This window comes from Carcharhinus amblyrhynchos, chromosome 5 (genome assembly GCF_965287045.1).
Source record: "Carcharhinus amblyrhynchos chromosome 5, sCarAmb.v2.hapA, whole genome shotgun sequence".
NCBI classification, from domain to species: Eukaryota; Metazoa; Chordata; class Chondrichthyes; order Carcharhiniformes; family Carcharhinidae; genus Carcharhinus; species Carcharhinus amblyrhynchos.
The window spans coordinates 73,330,727-73,346,520 of NC_137328.1; the positions used below are offsets into that span (position 1 = coordinate 73,330,727).

Consider the following 15,794-nt stretch of genomic DNA (forward strand, 5'->3'; position numbering starts at 1 on the left):
CTTAGCAGACCAATGGCAGTCAAGTTACAAATTACAAGATGACTCTGGTCTGGGGAGATAGGAGGCCAGGGAGCGGGCAAAAAACAATTGGAGTGTAGGATTCACAAGTCTTGTTGCGAAGGAAGGAAGCTTTGAAGGGATTAGTCAAGATCTTGGGGGGGGTGTGGGGATTTTGACCAGTGGTAGTAGAATTTGACTGGTGGTAGTGGGGGGTTGGTCAGTAGAGGAAGGTTTGAGGTGTTGGAGGGAGATTGGAACCTTCAAAGGATGCAGAGATATTGGAGGCCTCAAAGGATTGGAACATTCAATCACATGGTGCTGATAAGGCAGAGACACTGGATGCAACAAATAAGTACAAAGCCATTTACCTCCTAGATCCAATAGTCCTTGCCTTCCTATATACCTCAGGCCTGGGAAATACAGCTGTCTACAGTTAAACTGGAAATGGTCAGTAAATCATCAGAATATTTAAATTCCCAGACCATCACCTGGGTGAGGTGTCTGCTTCCCCCAATCTCGCTTCTGTTAAAAATCCAAAGTAGGCGGTTTGGAAGCAGGATTTGGGTTTTTAATAATTTAAATAATTTAATAATTTAACTGAACCCAGCTATTTTTCCCGTTTCAAATCCCCTCCTAAGGGTCCATATGCATATTTTTATTATTGCCCCTTGTAGTGATGTTAAAAACAATTACAAATGCTTTAAATTACATTTCGTTTTGTTATTGTGACTTGAAGTTTGCTGTGACATATAAAATGTTCTAGAACCTGCTGTGCATTGAAAGTACAGTTAATTGGGGATTAAGATTTATAGCACCCTTCCCAATATATCGGTCCAAGAATTCTACGTAAGAGAAGTTACAAATGGCACCATTGTAATTGGGCATTTTTAACCTAATTGAAAACATATTTAACTATTGAAAATCTAAGTCAGATTCTCCAACCTCGCCAACAGCTGGAATTCTCTGGTCCCAGATTCTCCATTCTCACTGGCTGTGGTAGTGGGGTGTGAACAGCCAGAGAATTCTGGCTAATATTTTTACAGGACATAAATCATAACAGAGCATAAAGCCAAAGCTAATGTGTTCTGATAAACCATTTCAAATTAAGGTATACCTGCTTCTGTTCCCATGCTATTCATACTGAGCCAGCATTTGCTATCAAAATAACAGGGACCTTAATGGTATTCATCATTATTGATGCAGAAGATAATACACCAACTCAGGTGAGGGCATATGTGCTGTTCAATGCAGAAATCTAAATGTTACAGTGTGCGCTGCATCAATGGGGGAGATGGTGTCATAGTGGGAATGTCATTGGACTAGTGATCCAGAGGCTTGGCTAATGCTCTGGGGAAATATGTTTAAGTCCCACCATAGCAGCTGGTGGAAGTTAAATTCAATTGATAAATCAGGAAATGAAGTTAGTTTTAGTAATGGTGACCATGACAACTATCATCCACCTATTTGGATCACAAATGCCCTTTAGGGAAGGAAATCGGTCTTTACCTGGTCTGGCCTGCATGTGACACTCCAGACCCACAGCAATGTGGTTGACTCTTAACTGCTGTTTGCTTAAGTGTAATCAGTGATGGGCAACAAATGTTGGTCTTATCAGTAATGCTCACATTTTATTAAAGAATAAAGGAAAAATAAAATCTATTGTTAGGTTTGCAAAGCTGATACCTTACTGTCTGGCTCACCATTGACTGATGCTATCATTATGCTGGAGATGCGACTTAAACACTTCACTGAAAGTTAAGCTTTGTTCATTTTATCCAATTATTTGTCAATCAACTATTACTTGGTGGGATTTTCCAGCTTCTCCTGCCAGTGGGATCTTCCAATCCTACTGAAGTCTATGGAGATTTGAATGGCTTGCTGCTTCTGCTGTGAGGGAACCTGCCACAGCAGAGCTGGAAGATTCCAGCCTTTGGTGTATAATGTAGTCCATAATTTTAATTTTTGCTGGAGAACTGTAAAGGTTTTAATTATTTATTGTTTTCTTTATCTTTCTATTGTTTTGTCCTCTCTCTCTCAACCCAATCTTTCTTTGCCTCTTTTCAATTCTGTCTGTACCTGATTTGTATTGAATTTGCTCACTCTAATTTAATATCCTCCTCTACACTTGCACTGTTATTTCAAACATCCTTCAATCTGATTGCTAAGGATCTAGACATTTCTTGCCTTGTTTGCTCAGGTCCCACTTCCTCAGCCTTGGTGTTATTATCTCTCACTTTCAGCAGCTTGCCACACAAATAAACTTAAAAATCTAGAAGTCCCAAAGCACATCTAACTAATGGCAGGTCTATCTACAAAAAGCAGAATTTACCAAACCAGTATGTTTCTTCCCAGAAACACAGCTAGATTTTCACTCCAGATCTTCTGACATTTGGTGAAAAAAAACAGGAGTTGTGTTTTGTGCTGTCATTCTGGCAGGGTAGAGCCGGAAAGAGCTCTCCAGGCCGGCTCCACAGTGATCAGTCCGCCATTTTTAAAGGGTGCCCCAATGTCAAAATAAAGTTAAAGGCCCTCCATCAACTCCTGGCCCCCAGGGAAATCAGGACCACTGGCAAACAAGGGGAACACCCCAAAGCTTCTGAGGGGCACCTCTCCCCCACCACTCTATGGTTGGTTCAAACCCCCTACACCACTCAGGCATCAGGGTGACCCCATTCTTCACCAACATCTGCAGGGGGGGGGGGGGGGGGGGGGGCAACCCCCCCAGTCCTCAGTTTCCAGTCCCCCCCTGCAATGCAGGCATAACACCCCACTTCGCAATCGCTCCCCCCAAATAATGGAAACTCCTCCCACTGGGATTCCCTAGAGGTCCTGCCCCAATCATGCCAGGTTGTCATGAGGGCTGATGTTCTCCCATGTTCCTCAACACCCAGGGGTTATACTTACCTCTGCACCCCTGGTATGGTCATCACGGTTGGATTTCATTTCTCAGGAGGGAAGCATCTGACATTGGGCAAAGCGACAACATAAAGCCATAATTCATGGCAATCAGGCTCTCGCCCTTTTTGGAACATCGCTCTTGGACATCTCACTGGCGCAAATCCCAACATGGCCCACTTGTGAGATTTATCAGTCATAATGAGATTTGTGTGCATGGCAAACAGGTCAAGGAATCGTGCCCAATATGCCAAAGTTTTGAAACACAGGCAGGATGTCTGTTTTATTAAAATAATATAATTTATTTCCACTTGGACCAAAGCACAAAGCTCTGTGGGGGGTAGGGGACGGTTTCTGTTTGCACTGTGGAGCAATTTGTGAAAAAAGTTATGGCAGCCCAAATTTATTGCAATCTGGTATCCCAGCAACATGTTTCTTCAGGTTTTTAAAAAAACATAATGCAATTCTAAATGTACAATGTTGTTGTTATCCATTCATTGCCTACTGTTTTAAATGCCCTCATCCACTGATATGTGCTTGTTGTCAGTGTTGTAAACCTTAACTTTGCTACAAATGAACTGAAATCTAACTTCATTTCCTCAGAAGAATTTTCTGATATATGGCTCATCATCACCTTCCTTGAATATTTGTCAGCCTGACTACTTGTATTGCATTTAAATTGTGAGCAAAGACTTGCAGCAAGGTGACAGAAATTGGTTGCAGTGTGCCAGTGGAATTCTAATGTACAGTAACTGTCAAAATAAAACATGTCAGTGAGTAGCAAAGCCTAAACAATGATGCTCTCAAATTGATTCTTCCCCCCATTTAGCAATGGATACTGTTCTGGATGCCCCGGAAATATTAATGAAAATACCACCTTCCTAACTCAATTTTAATTCAATTTGAAAAAGGCATGCTTACTCGTTTAGAGAGTTGTGTATCCATCATAAAATTATGCACATGTTTTTCTGCTTTGGTAAGTTCCAGCTTCCTGGCAACCACGGCTACAACCAGAGCAGTGCAGCCAGCGCCCTGAATATAAAAAAAATGAAAAAAATTAACATATTTTAACACTACATCAGTGATAAATTTTAATGTTTACGTATGGCTACGGCAGTTGTCACGGGTAGGTAGGTAGTGGGAGAGGTGTACCAGTGCTATTGTCTTTCCTCTCTTAGAGATGAATCCGGGCTAGAATTATGAGCTAAGATGTCTGCCAAGTTCAAGGGTTCTGTGTAAAATGGGTTTGGGGATTTTCAGCCCAGTTTTTCATGACTATGAACTCGAGTTTGCAAGTGTTGCAAGACTATGCGAGACTATGTCCCCTTATTTTTGAAAATATAATTTTACGACTTTCAGCAGACTGGAAATTTTGCAATTTAAACCGAGACAGAGCAAACTGCTTAAAAATGCAAGGCTACATTCTAGGGTGAAGATGCAAAATAAGCAAATCGCCCTCAGGGGAACATGGAGTGATATTTCTGGCAATCCAGGCAAGCATTGAAACTTGTACCTGGCTCGGGAAGAGATATAAAGTACTAGACATTGGCACAATGGCTGCCAGAGGCTAATGCGCACAACATGACTTGGGAACAAATCATGGGTGAAGTATTTTAAGGCAAGGCTTCCAGCACTAGAAAAAGATTGCAAGTTACATAGGCAATGTCAAGAAGGTCTTCAGCAGAGAAAACAGGCTGAAGGCTGTTCTCCCTCTTTTGGAATAAGCATTTGGCCTGGTTTGAGAAGCCAGCACTACAGGAAATCTACCAGTGAACTGAGATCTCATAATAGTTGCAAAGTCTTCTTCATCTGATCACATCCAAGAAACCAGCTAATTTAAATCGGCAACCCACCACATCATTTAGAATTCATACCTCAGGGACAATCAAAGGTCACTTAACCATATATTCTTTTACTTTTTTTCATTAGATTCTAACTCCCCTCTCTCTTTATATCTGATACGCATGCTTGATGTAGCATTTTTATTAATTTTCTCTCCGGTTTAGTGATCGACAAATTTGCTATTTCTTTGACTCAAGAAAACTTCATTTGATTGGCTCCTTATTGCCCACAGCATAAAGAGTTAAAAACATTTGGATTTGGAAAAGGCATATTCTCATGAACAGAACTTAAACCTTTGCCATGATCGACAGAGGAGGTTGAATAGAGGGGAGCCAGTTCACTCTCTCTCACCTGGTTGTAACATGGCCCACCCACGTGTGGGAAACAGATCTATAAATTAAGGTAAAAGCCAAATACTGCAGATACTGGAATCTCAAACAAAAACAGAAAATGAAGGAAAATCTCAGCAGGTCTGACAGCATTTGCGTGGAGAGATTAAAGCCCTTATTTCGAGTCTAGATGACCCTTCATCAGAGCTAAGAGTAAAGAGATTTACACTCTGAGAGTAGTGGTGGGGGTGGGGGGAGGCGTTTGGAATGGGACAAAGGGAATGTAAGTGAGGATACAGAAGGCCGAGAAGATGCTAAAAATGTCCATTAAGTGATCAGAATGTGCGAATGGCAGAACTGAGGTACAGAGATATAGATTGTTAAAGGAGTGCCTGAGGATTGGCAGTTGCCCTGAAGGAGGGTGGGAATGGGTGATGCAACAAAGAGAGCAGGAATGGAGAAGTGGAAAAATGGAGGTGAGAAAGAAGGAGGATAAAGTTGCTGAATGAGATGAAACAAAATGAAATAAAATGAATGGAAATGGGGTGAAGGCAGAGGAGAGAATTCACGCTCTGAAGTTGTTGAACTCAATGTCCAGTAGTGAAGACCGTAAAGTGCTCAATCGGAAGATGAGGTGCTGTTCCTTCACTTTGCACTGAGTTCACTAGAACATTGCAAAAAACCAATGACAGACATGTGAACAAGAGAGCAGGGTAGTGTGCTGAAGTGGCAAGTGACAGGAAGGTTTGTGGACAGACTGAAGATGTTCAGCAAAGTGTTCACTTAGTCTACATTTGGTCTCTCAGGTGTACAGTAGACCACATTGGGAGCAGCAAATGCAATTGACCATAAATTAAGGCACTGCCCTGCCATGATTTTCTGAATGGTGAGGAGTCAGTGTGTGTTTTGCCCATCCATTAACGGCCAGTTGAAAGCCTCATCTTACTGCTATATTGATTTGATGGGTGGCGGGAGAGGCCTGTACCCAATATGTAACCCAAGAGGTTTAGTAAACCCTATGAGCTGCTGGTCAGTGAAAATTGTGGGAGTGGGATGGGGCAATCTTCCCAGGCTCCCTTGGAATCAGAGATTATCCATGCACATTTTTCCTTCCCTCACCTAGCCTCCCCCACACATCCTTCCCGACATTTTCCAGCCCCATTCCCCTCACTGGGTGATCCCAGAGCTGGGTTTCAGGACATTCATGGTTCCTCATCCTTCCAGGCATCCTGCAAATCCAGCAGTGACTCCCAATCCTGAAAGCAGTGAAGCTGCTGGCCCCTGAATTGCCGCCAGCTCCAAGAGGCAGGACTTCCTCCTGGAGACAGATGGAAGTCTCGGCTCAGACTAATTAAATGGTAAAACTTAAAGCAGGACAAGTGAGCCAAGTGGAGGAGATTCACCACTGAAATTTATGCTGGGAGGTGAGGACACTGCCTTTAACATAAAATCCAGTCCCAAGTTTAATTTACTGGAAGTGACTGAAGTCTGGCTGGAGAACCAGCAAAAGCCTTGTGTTGCCTCTTGGGAAGGCTGCTGAATGAGATGCCACCAAAGGCACTGAAGCAGACTGCAGCAGGCTTTCCTCGAAGTCCAGAGACCCATAGGGAGAGGTCCCACCTGCCAAAAGTTATCAACAGATCAGCTGGCAGCTCTAATAAATGGCAGTGTCAATATGATATCCACCTGAGGCCTGATATCATTGCTGGATCCACAGGCGAGTGATGGCAGGGTGGAGAGGGATATCAGCAACAAGGGGAGGGAGGAAGCTCTCAGCAGCTTCCCCCTTCCTGATGTCAGGTCCCTTAATCAGTAGATTGAGTGGCTTTGAATGATGGACACTTCGGTGCCAGGAAGCAATCCCGCATGGTTTGCTTGTCATGCTCCCTTCATGCTGAGCACACCATGTGTCTGAGCTATTTGAATGGCAGTGGGCATAAACTCTGCACTTGGCGATGGAGCAGGAAGGATCTTCCACTACCGACATAATCGGGGTGAAGATAGGAAGGCAGCTGAGTCGCCACTCACCACCTTCCTGCCTGATTAAATGTCTCTTCACCACTAAAACTGCCATGGCAGAAGGCATTAAATTTCACCTTTTAAGACCACAACATTAAACTTTCCACAATTAGCACCACAATGGCAATTTACTCAGAAGATCAGAGCAATTAAAATAGAAAGGATTGGGAAAGGGAAAGATTCTGGAGCTGTGATTGATCGGGCAGAGTACAGGGAGCATCTGGGCCACGATTTTCTTGGCAATGCTTCATGTCAAATGTAGAAAAATATTCTAATTTCCAATGCTGATATGTTGCCCCTTGATAATCACAAAAGATCCATCAAAATATGTATATAGCTACAAAGTATATATATTTACAGATGATATGAAACAGCTGGCCTATTTTCATCTTTAACCTGTGGGCATTGCCTGGACAGAGCACAAGAGGAATACCGAGGGTGGCACGGTGGCACAATGGTTAACATTACTGCCTCACAGCACCAGGGACCTGGGTTTCATTCCAGCCTTGGGTAACTTTCTGTATAGATTTTGCACATTCTCCCTGTATCTGTGTGGATTTTCTCCAAGGTTCTCCGGTTTCCTCCCACAGTCCAAAAGATGTACTGGTTAGGTACATTGGCCATGCTAAATTGCCCCTCAGTGTCCCAAGATGTAAAGGTTAGGTGGATTAGTGGGGTAACTGTGGGGTTATATGGATGGGGTGGAGCCTGGGTAAGATGCTCTGTCAATTGAGTCAGTGCAGGTTTGATGGGCCGAATGGACTTCTTTTTGCACTGTAGGGATTCTGTGGTTTAATGGCTTTGGTAATAAAGTGATCAAACAATCTTGAAACATTTGTACTCACCAAGTCTAGCAGGGCAAATTTACTAATCTGGTGCTAAATGGATGTAGAACTCCAAAGAGCAGATTCTTATCTTTACCTTCTGGTCATTCAGCACTTCTCAGCAAATCCAAGTTGGAAAATACACACTGGAGCCCTCCCCACCTGATTTTCCTTCTATTTCAATGAATGAATATGTGACCTTCCATGCCTGGTGATTGACCTTTAATACCTAGGCAGAAATCCACCTCCACAGAGGCTGTGCTTCTGTCAAATGCCTGTGACAGCTTTTCCTCTTCACATTGCAGCTTGGTATTGCAACCTATGACGTAGAACTGCTTGAAAAAAGATTGTAAAATGATCCAGGCTTCAGGAATTGTTGTCATTGAGTATCTGAATTGTGAAAGAATGAAATGAATATAAGAAAGACAGTTGGGAGAGCTCTTCATGTTGTAGGTAAAATAAAGTGCTCTCACATTGCTTCCCTGCAATCCGGATGTATTCATGAGGTCTTGATGCTTTTTGCTTCACAGCCATTACAGAATTACTCAAGATACATAAAAGTAGTTATTATAGTTGAAAAGTCGTACTTAGTATTACTTTTAAAAAGCCAATACAACCGAGGGAGGAGAGTTATCTATTCCTGCAATCTCTAAGCTGCTGTTGGTCTGAAACCTACTCCATCTGCATGATTAAAACCAAATGCTTCTACCTGAGATGAGCCACTTTGCTGTGACATTCACAGGAGCAGTACCTGACTGCCTCGCTCACTATTGACTTGCACTGACTGACATGAAGTTGCAGTACTTGTGCAGTAAATATAGAATCAACAAGGCTCAAAAAATTACGTTTTATTCATTCCATTTTAATGATGCATTTATTGTTCACTATTGACAATCAACCTCTCTGACAATGAAAATTATTGATTTTAGAGCCTTATTTGTTTAGGTTTTATTTGTTTTGGAGATGTAAAAATGACACAATTAACATTTTTTTCATTTTGCTTTTTTCTCTCTTTCTTAGTCTAATTTTTCTTTCCTTCTTTTTATTTCCCTTTCTATATCTGGGCATAGAATTCACCCAAACTTCTTCTTCACGCCTTCCATAGTTAATCTTACAATCCTTCAATCTGATTGTTTAAGGACATACGCAGTTGCTTGCCCTTGTCATTCAGGTCCCATGTTTTTCTCACAGTAATATTATCACCTCACATTTCCAGCAACTTGCAAAACAACAAATGTAAAAACATCAATGTGCAAAAAGTATGTCTAACAGCAGATACCATTAGGTGCCCTACTACAAGAAATTGTAGCGCATTTTGTTTTTCTCTCCAAAATATTAGTCTATAAGTCAATGTTCCATGCCCATTTCCAGGTGCAAAATAGGCATCTAAGTGCCCAAATGGCATAATAGAATGACTGCTAACCACAGTGATATACCGGCACAATAAGGAACATCCAATTCCCATACCTGAACCAGCTGTTAGGTCCTTTGCACATGCAAATAGGGGCCTCTCATAAGTTTCAATCTTGCACGATAATCTCTTATGTGGGACTTTGTCAAATGTTTTCTGAAAGTCCAAATATACTACAATATTGACTGGCTTCCCCTTGTCAACTGTACTCATTACATCTTAAAAGAATTCCAACAGATTTGTCAAGCACGATTTCTCCTTCATGCTGACTCTGTCTGATCCTGCCATTGCTTTCTAAATGCTCCGCTATAAGGTCCTTGATAATGGATTCGAGAATTTCCCCACTACCGACATTAAGCTTACGGGTCTATAATGCGAAGTTTTCTCTCTACCTCCCTTTTTGAATATTGGACAGGCATTAGCTACCCTCCATTCTGCAGGGACTGTTCCAGAATCTATAGAATCCTGGCAGATGACCACCAATGCATCCATTATTTCTGGAGCCACTTCCTTGAGTACTCTAGGAAGTAGATTATTAGGCCCTGGGGATTTATCCGCCTTCAATCCCACCAACTTTCCCAGTACCATTTCTCTACTAATATTGATCTCTCTCAGCTCTTCCCTTCCATTAAATCTTGCATTCTCCAACATTTCTGGCATCTGATTTGTGTCCTCTTTTGTGAAGACAGAACCAAAGTATGTATTCAGTTGCTCGACCATTTCTTTGTCCTCTGTTATATATTCCCCTACTCTTGTCTGTAGGAGACCTACATTTGTCTTTACCAGCCTCTTTGTGGGGATGTGGGGAAACAATAGTATAGCGGTAATATCGTTGGATTAACATTTCTGAGGCTTGGGCTAATGCTTAGGAGTATTCAAATCCTACCATGTCAGCTACTGGAATTTAATTTGGATTAAAAACTCTGGAATTGAAAGCTGATCTTAATAATGGTGGCCATGGAACTATGATCAATTGTTGTAAAAATCCATCTGGTTCATTAATGTCCTTTACCTACATATGACTTCACATCCACAGCAACATGGCTGGCTCTTACACAAATAGAAAATGCTGGAAAATTTCAGCAGATCTGACAGCATCTGTGGAGGGAGAATAGAGCCAATGTTTCAAGTCAGGATGACCCATTGTCAGAGCTAACTCTTAACTGCCCTCTGCAATGGCCTAGCATGCCACTAAGTTCAAGGACAATTAGGGATAGACAAAAAATGCTGGCCTTGTCAATGATGTCCATATCCCATTAGAAGAGAATAAAGGAAAAAGAAACATAGGGCTAGCTCCATTTATGGAAAGAGATTGCTGAAGGCTACCATAAAAAAGCTTTTAGCAAATATACATGGCTGAGTGTAGAGTTGGGATGATCAGGAGTGCTATTCCCGACTCCACATTTGCTGTGATGTGGTAGTCACAGTAAGAAGTCTCACAACACCAAGTTAAAGTCCAACAGGTTTATTTGGAATTGTGAGCTTTGGGAGCGCTACTCTGTCAGGAGACTTACATGATAAAGGAGCAGCTCTGAAAGCTCGTGATAACAAATAAACTTGTTGGACTTTAACCTTGTGTTGTGAGATTTCTTATTGTGCCCACATTGAGGTAAGAAGACTGTTGCGTGCTTCACTTCCTCCCAATTACTTCCTTCTCTTGCAGAAGCGACTTGGTTAAGCCAGAGCTGCATGGGACACTCAGCAGGCATGTGCAGCATTCTAGCCTTGAGTAATTGAGGTCTAAGGCCTAATGTCTGATCACCTCAGGTCTACCCATTCTGATTGAAACCAATTTCTAGGCCAAAAAGTGCGATCGAATTCCACATTTTCTTTTGTTGATAAAATGTATTAATCTTGCACCCTTGTCTAACTTATACTTAATGCATAAAGTTAACAATGTTTCTCCTTTTTGAAATACAAGACTAAAATGTCTATACACTTCATTCTGAGTTAGAATACATGATGGTATTTTGTTAATTTATTCAGCCTCAAAACAATGTCATCCAATCTTATATGTGACCTAGCAAAGCACTCTGTTGTATCACAAGCTGAGTAATTAACTGTGGCCTTGCCAGTAGTGTCCTAGGCCCAACCATCTTCAGCTGCTTTGTCAATGACCTTCCCTCCATCATTAGGTCAGAAATAGGATATTCGCTGATGATTGCACAATGTCCAGCACCAGTTGTGACTCCCCAGACACTCAGATCCATGCTCATATGCAGCACGATCTGGACAACATTTAGGCTTGAGCTAATAAAAGGCAAGTAATATTGGCACTACACAAACGCCAGATAAAAACATCTCCAAAAAGAGAGAATCCCTTTGACATTCAATGGCATTACCATTGCTGAATCCCCCATGAGCAACCTTCTGAGGGTTACCATTGACCAGAAACTGAACTGGACTAGCCACATAAATATTGATGCTGCAAGAGCGGGTCAGAAGTTAGAATTCTGCACAGAGTAAATCACCTCCTGACTCCCAAAGCCTGTCCACCATCTAAAAGGACCAAGTCAAGAGTGTGATGGAATACTCTCCATTTGTCTGAATGAGTGCAGCTCCAACAACAGCTCAAGAAGCTCAACACCAATGACAGCATTGTATACCAAATACAACATGCAGTGCATCAACTTATCAAATCTTCTTCTATAGCACCTTCCAAATCCATAGCCTCTACCACCCAGATTAGGTGCAGCAAATGCATGGGAACACCACCACCTGGAGTTTCCCGTCCAAGCCACTCACTATCCTGACTTGGAAAGATATCCCCGTTCTTTCACTGATGCTGGGCCAAAATCTCGGAACTTCTTTCCTAACAGCACTGTGGGTGCACCTACAACACATGCTCTGCAGTGGTTTTAGAATGATGTGGAGATGCCGGCGTTGGACTGGGGTAAACACAGTAAGAAGTCTGACAACACCAGGTTTAAGTCCAACCAATTTATTTGAGGTAGTCAAATAGTCAACAAATAAATCGGTTGGACCTAAACCTGATGTTGTCAGACTTCTTACTGTGGTTTTAGAAGGCAGCTTAGCACCACCTTCTCAAGGGCAATTAGAGATGGCAATACATGCTGGCCTGGCCAGCAATGCCCATATCCTGTGAAAAAATATTAAAAAGGGCTCTCACATCATGAAAAGTTTCAAAAAGACAATTTGCTGTCCACAGATGTGTCACACTAGTGATTGATGCATTGTTCAGCCAGAGCATTATTTACAAACCCTTAGCTACTAAGATAACAACATTAGGAAGACATATCAGCTCAACTCTGCTGCACTGCTATATTCTCCAGAGCGCACTAGGTCATTATTGGCTCCCAAGTGACTATTTGGGTGTCAAGGGGTATGGAGCATAGGTGGATAAATGAAGCTGGTGTACAGAGCAGGTCTGGTTTAATGGAAGGACAGAAGAGACTCGTGAATGGCCTACTTGGGTTCCTATCTTCCAATATTCTTATGCTTATTACCAGTATAAATTGGTTAAGCATTAGTGACATGTGTTTCACACATTTGTACTTCAAAGTCACAAACTGCATCCTATGTACATCATATGGCCCTATCTGTTCATTACAAGTAGCCTCCTGCCTGAAGCACATGAGTTCGCTGACTGACTTTCTCAGCATCATAATTATCTTAAGGCAACAATCTATTGAATGCAGTACTCTGTTAGCTGTCACTTAGTCAGCGTCACTCACGGCTCAGTTAGTAGCACTGTTACCTCTGCATCAGGACGTTCAAGACCCACTCCAAAACATGAAGGAGTATTGAAGGGAGGTTGTACTGTTGGAGGCGCTGCCTTCTGGATGAAACCATGACACTACTTGGAAGAAGAGCCAGGGGTTGCGGGATGTGGGGAAGGGGGGGATGTTAGGCCGCATTTGGAGTACTGCGTCCAGTTCTGGTTGCCTTACTACCGGAAGGACGTGGAGACTCTGGAGAGAGTGCAGAGGAGGTTTACCAGGATGTTGCCTGGTATGGAAGGACTGGGGTATGAGGAAAGATTGAAGAAATTGGGGCTCTTTTCCCTTGAAAGACGCCGACTGAGGGGGGATCTAATAGAGGTATATAAGATTATGAAGGGTATAGATAGAGTAAACAGAGGTAAGCTATTTCCTATGATAGAGACATGTAGGACAAGGGGCCATGGACTTAAGGTGAGGGGGGAGAGGTACAACACAGATATTAGAGGGAGGTTTCTCACACAGAGGGTAGTGGGGGTATGGAATGCTCTGCCAAGTAAGGTGGTGGAGGCAAACACGCTAGAGTCATTTAAGAGTAACTTAGACAGGCACATGACTGGGTTGGAGATGGGTGAATATAGGGTCATTAGCACTGGGGCGTCCCTGGTAAGGTAAATGGATATGGTACAATAATAATGTTTTTTTTTCCCTTTTCATTCACAGGTTATAAGTCGGTCCACCTCGTGTCCAATGAGAGGCATACACGCGATGGGTCGTACTGGGGCTGCTCTTGGTTGTTCGAGATTGGCCTCGTGCTTCATGTCGTTAGTGTGTGCCTAAACTGGACAAGATACTGGGCAAGACGACAGCTCAGTGACTATCGCTGATTGCTGTGCAGACACATGGATTTGGGCCGGTGTCTGTGGGAGTTTGCGCATTCTCCCCGTGCTTGTGTGGGTTTTCTCCTGGTGCTCTGGTTTCCTCCCACACTCCAAAGATGTGCTGTTAGGCTGATTGGCAGGAATAAATTGTCCCTAAATCAGTTTCCCTCAATCTGGATGGCCATAAAACATTAGACAAGGGTTGTGGCTGGAGAGGGGGACTGGTGGTGTTGAGATGGCGGCGCAGGCTCGTTGGGCCGAAGGGCCTGTTTCCCGGGCTGTTTTTGTTCTTCCTTTGTTGGTGGGGGGGTAAGTCTGGTATAATAATCATCTCTCAAGTAGCTAGACAGAAAAATGTATTATCTGGTCATTTGTTACATTGTGGCTTGAGGAAGCTTGCAGTGTGCAGATTGGTTGCTTTATCTCCTACCTTACAACAAAGGTGACATATTGAAGGTCTTTACTGGTAAAGTGCTGATCATGAAAGATATTTTAGAACACGAGTCTCTGGTTCTTTACTTCCAGTTGCTGAAACATGTTACTTACCATTATCCCTGTTAGTAGACAAACGCCTTTCCCACAATATGTATTCGGTACCATATCACCATAGCCAATGGAGAGAAAGGTGATAGAAATAAGCCACATTGCTCCAAGAAAATTGCTTGTGACATCTTGGCTATCATGATATCTGTAAACCAATTAGAATATCATTATAAGATTATTCCCACTGTAAGAGCACACTTCAATTGTTACAATGATTGTTTTTAGACTACATCTTCTCTATTACTTGCAAAATACAGAAGTCCCTTCCCCGTGTACACATTTGTTAGAATATGCTTTGAACTGCAATGATCACTATACAATGCATATTTGCCATTAGGGAAATCTAGACAAAATCCTAGGCTGGAATTTTATAGGGCAACGTGTCTGCCAAGCGGAAAGTTAGTGGCAACCCCACCACAGGTGCTCATGCCACACTGGATCTTACTATCTTCAGGCAATTAATTGCCTGTTTCTGTCCCTTTAAGCGATGAAGTCCCACTGCCAGGAACTGCTGGCCTACCAGAGGGCTAACAGCTTTTGTCCCAGCAGTGTCACTGGAAGCGATAGCCACTGCAGCAGGCTTGGATCAGCCACCATGGAAGAGGCTCCAGAATTACAATTAGTGTGTCCTGCCAGACAGCTAGGGATCCTCATGAGCAGGGATTGAGAAATGTGAAGGTGGGGAACAGGAGGGCTGGTTTCAGTGGGGATGACCCTTGCTGTACTGGGGAGGGGGTGGGGGGATGGCTCCATGGGCCACAAAGTGCCTAATCAGAAGGGTCCATCCACCAACCAACAAGAAGGCCATCAGGATATACCTGACAGTCTCACAATCTGGCAAAGTGCTCACCTGCTGTTAGTAAAATACCAGCCATAACAGGATGCAAGTGATTAATTGGCTTAGGGGCTGGTGGACCATCCACCACCTTCCCTGCCACTGATAAAATGCAGAGGTGACAGGAAAGTGATGAGTCTCTGCCTTCCTGCACACTCCCTGCAACCCTGTAAAATCCCAGCCTTTATCTTTGATAATATGAACTCAGACAAACCAAAACTTGGATTTGGGAGTTTGTCAATTTACCCTACAATTCAGAATAGTTTAGTGGCAAAAATTACAGAAAGAATGTGGAATCTGAACAAAAGACTAGCTCAAAGGTTAAAAATATAGGAAACATGAGCAATATTAAGGGATGCAATGGCCTAGTGGTATTATCGCTAGATTATTAATCCAGAAACTCAGCTATTGTTTTGGGGATCCTGGTTCGAATCCCATCATAGCAAGTGGTGGAATTTGAATTCAATAAAAAATATCTGGAATTAAGGCTGACCATGAAACCATTGTCAACTGTTGAAAAAACCCATCGTGTTCA

At 42.7% G+C, this 15,794-nt stretch overlaps 1 protein-coding gene across 1 annotated transcript in view; it reads right to left on the bottom strand.

Annotated features, from left to right (window-relative positions):
* Positions 1 to 15,794, bottom strand: part of kcnn2 (potassium calcium-activated channel subfamily N member 2) — a 144,620-nt gene that overhangs the window by 25,643 nt on the left and 103,183 nt on the right. Inside the window, exons 4-5 of the mRNA XM_080189703.1 lie at positions 14,428 to 14,569; positions 3,817 to 3,927 (exon numbers count right to left, since the gene is read on the bottom strand). Coding sequence (XP_080045829.1) covers positions 3,817 to 3,927; positions 14,428 to 14,569 — 253 coding nt within the window. The remainder of the gene's footprint in view (positions 1 to 3,816; positions 3,928 to 14,427; positions 14,570 to 15,794) is intronic.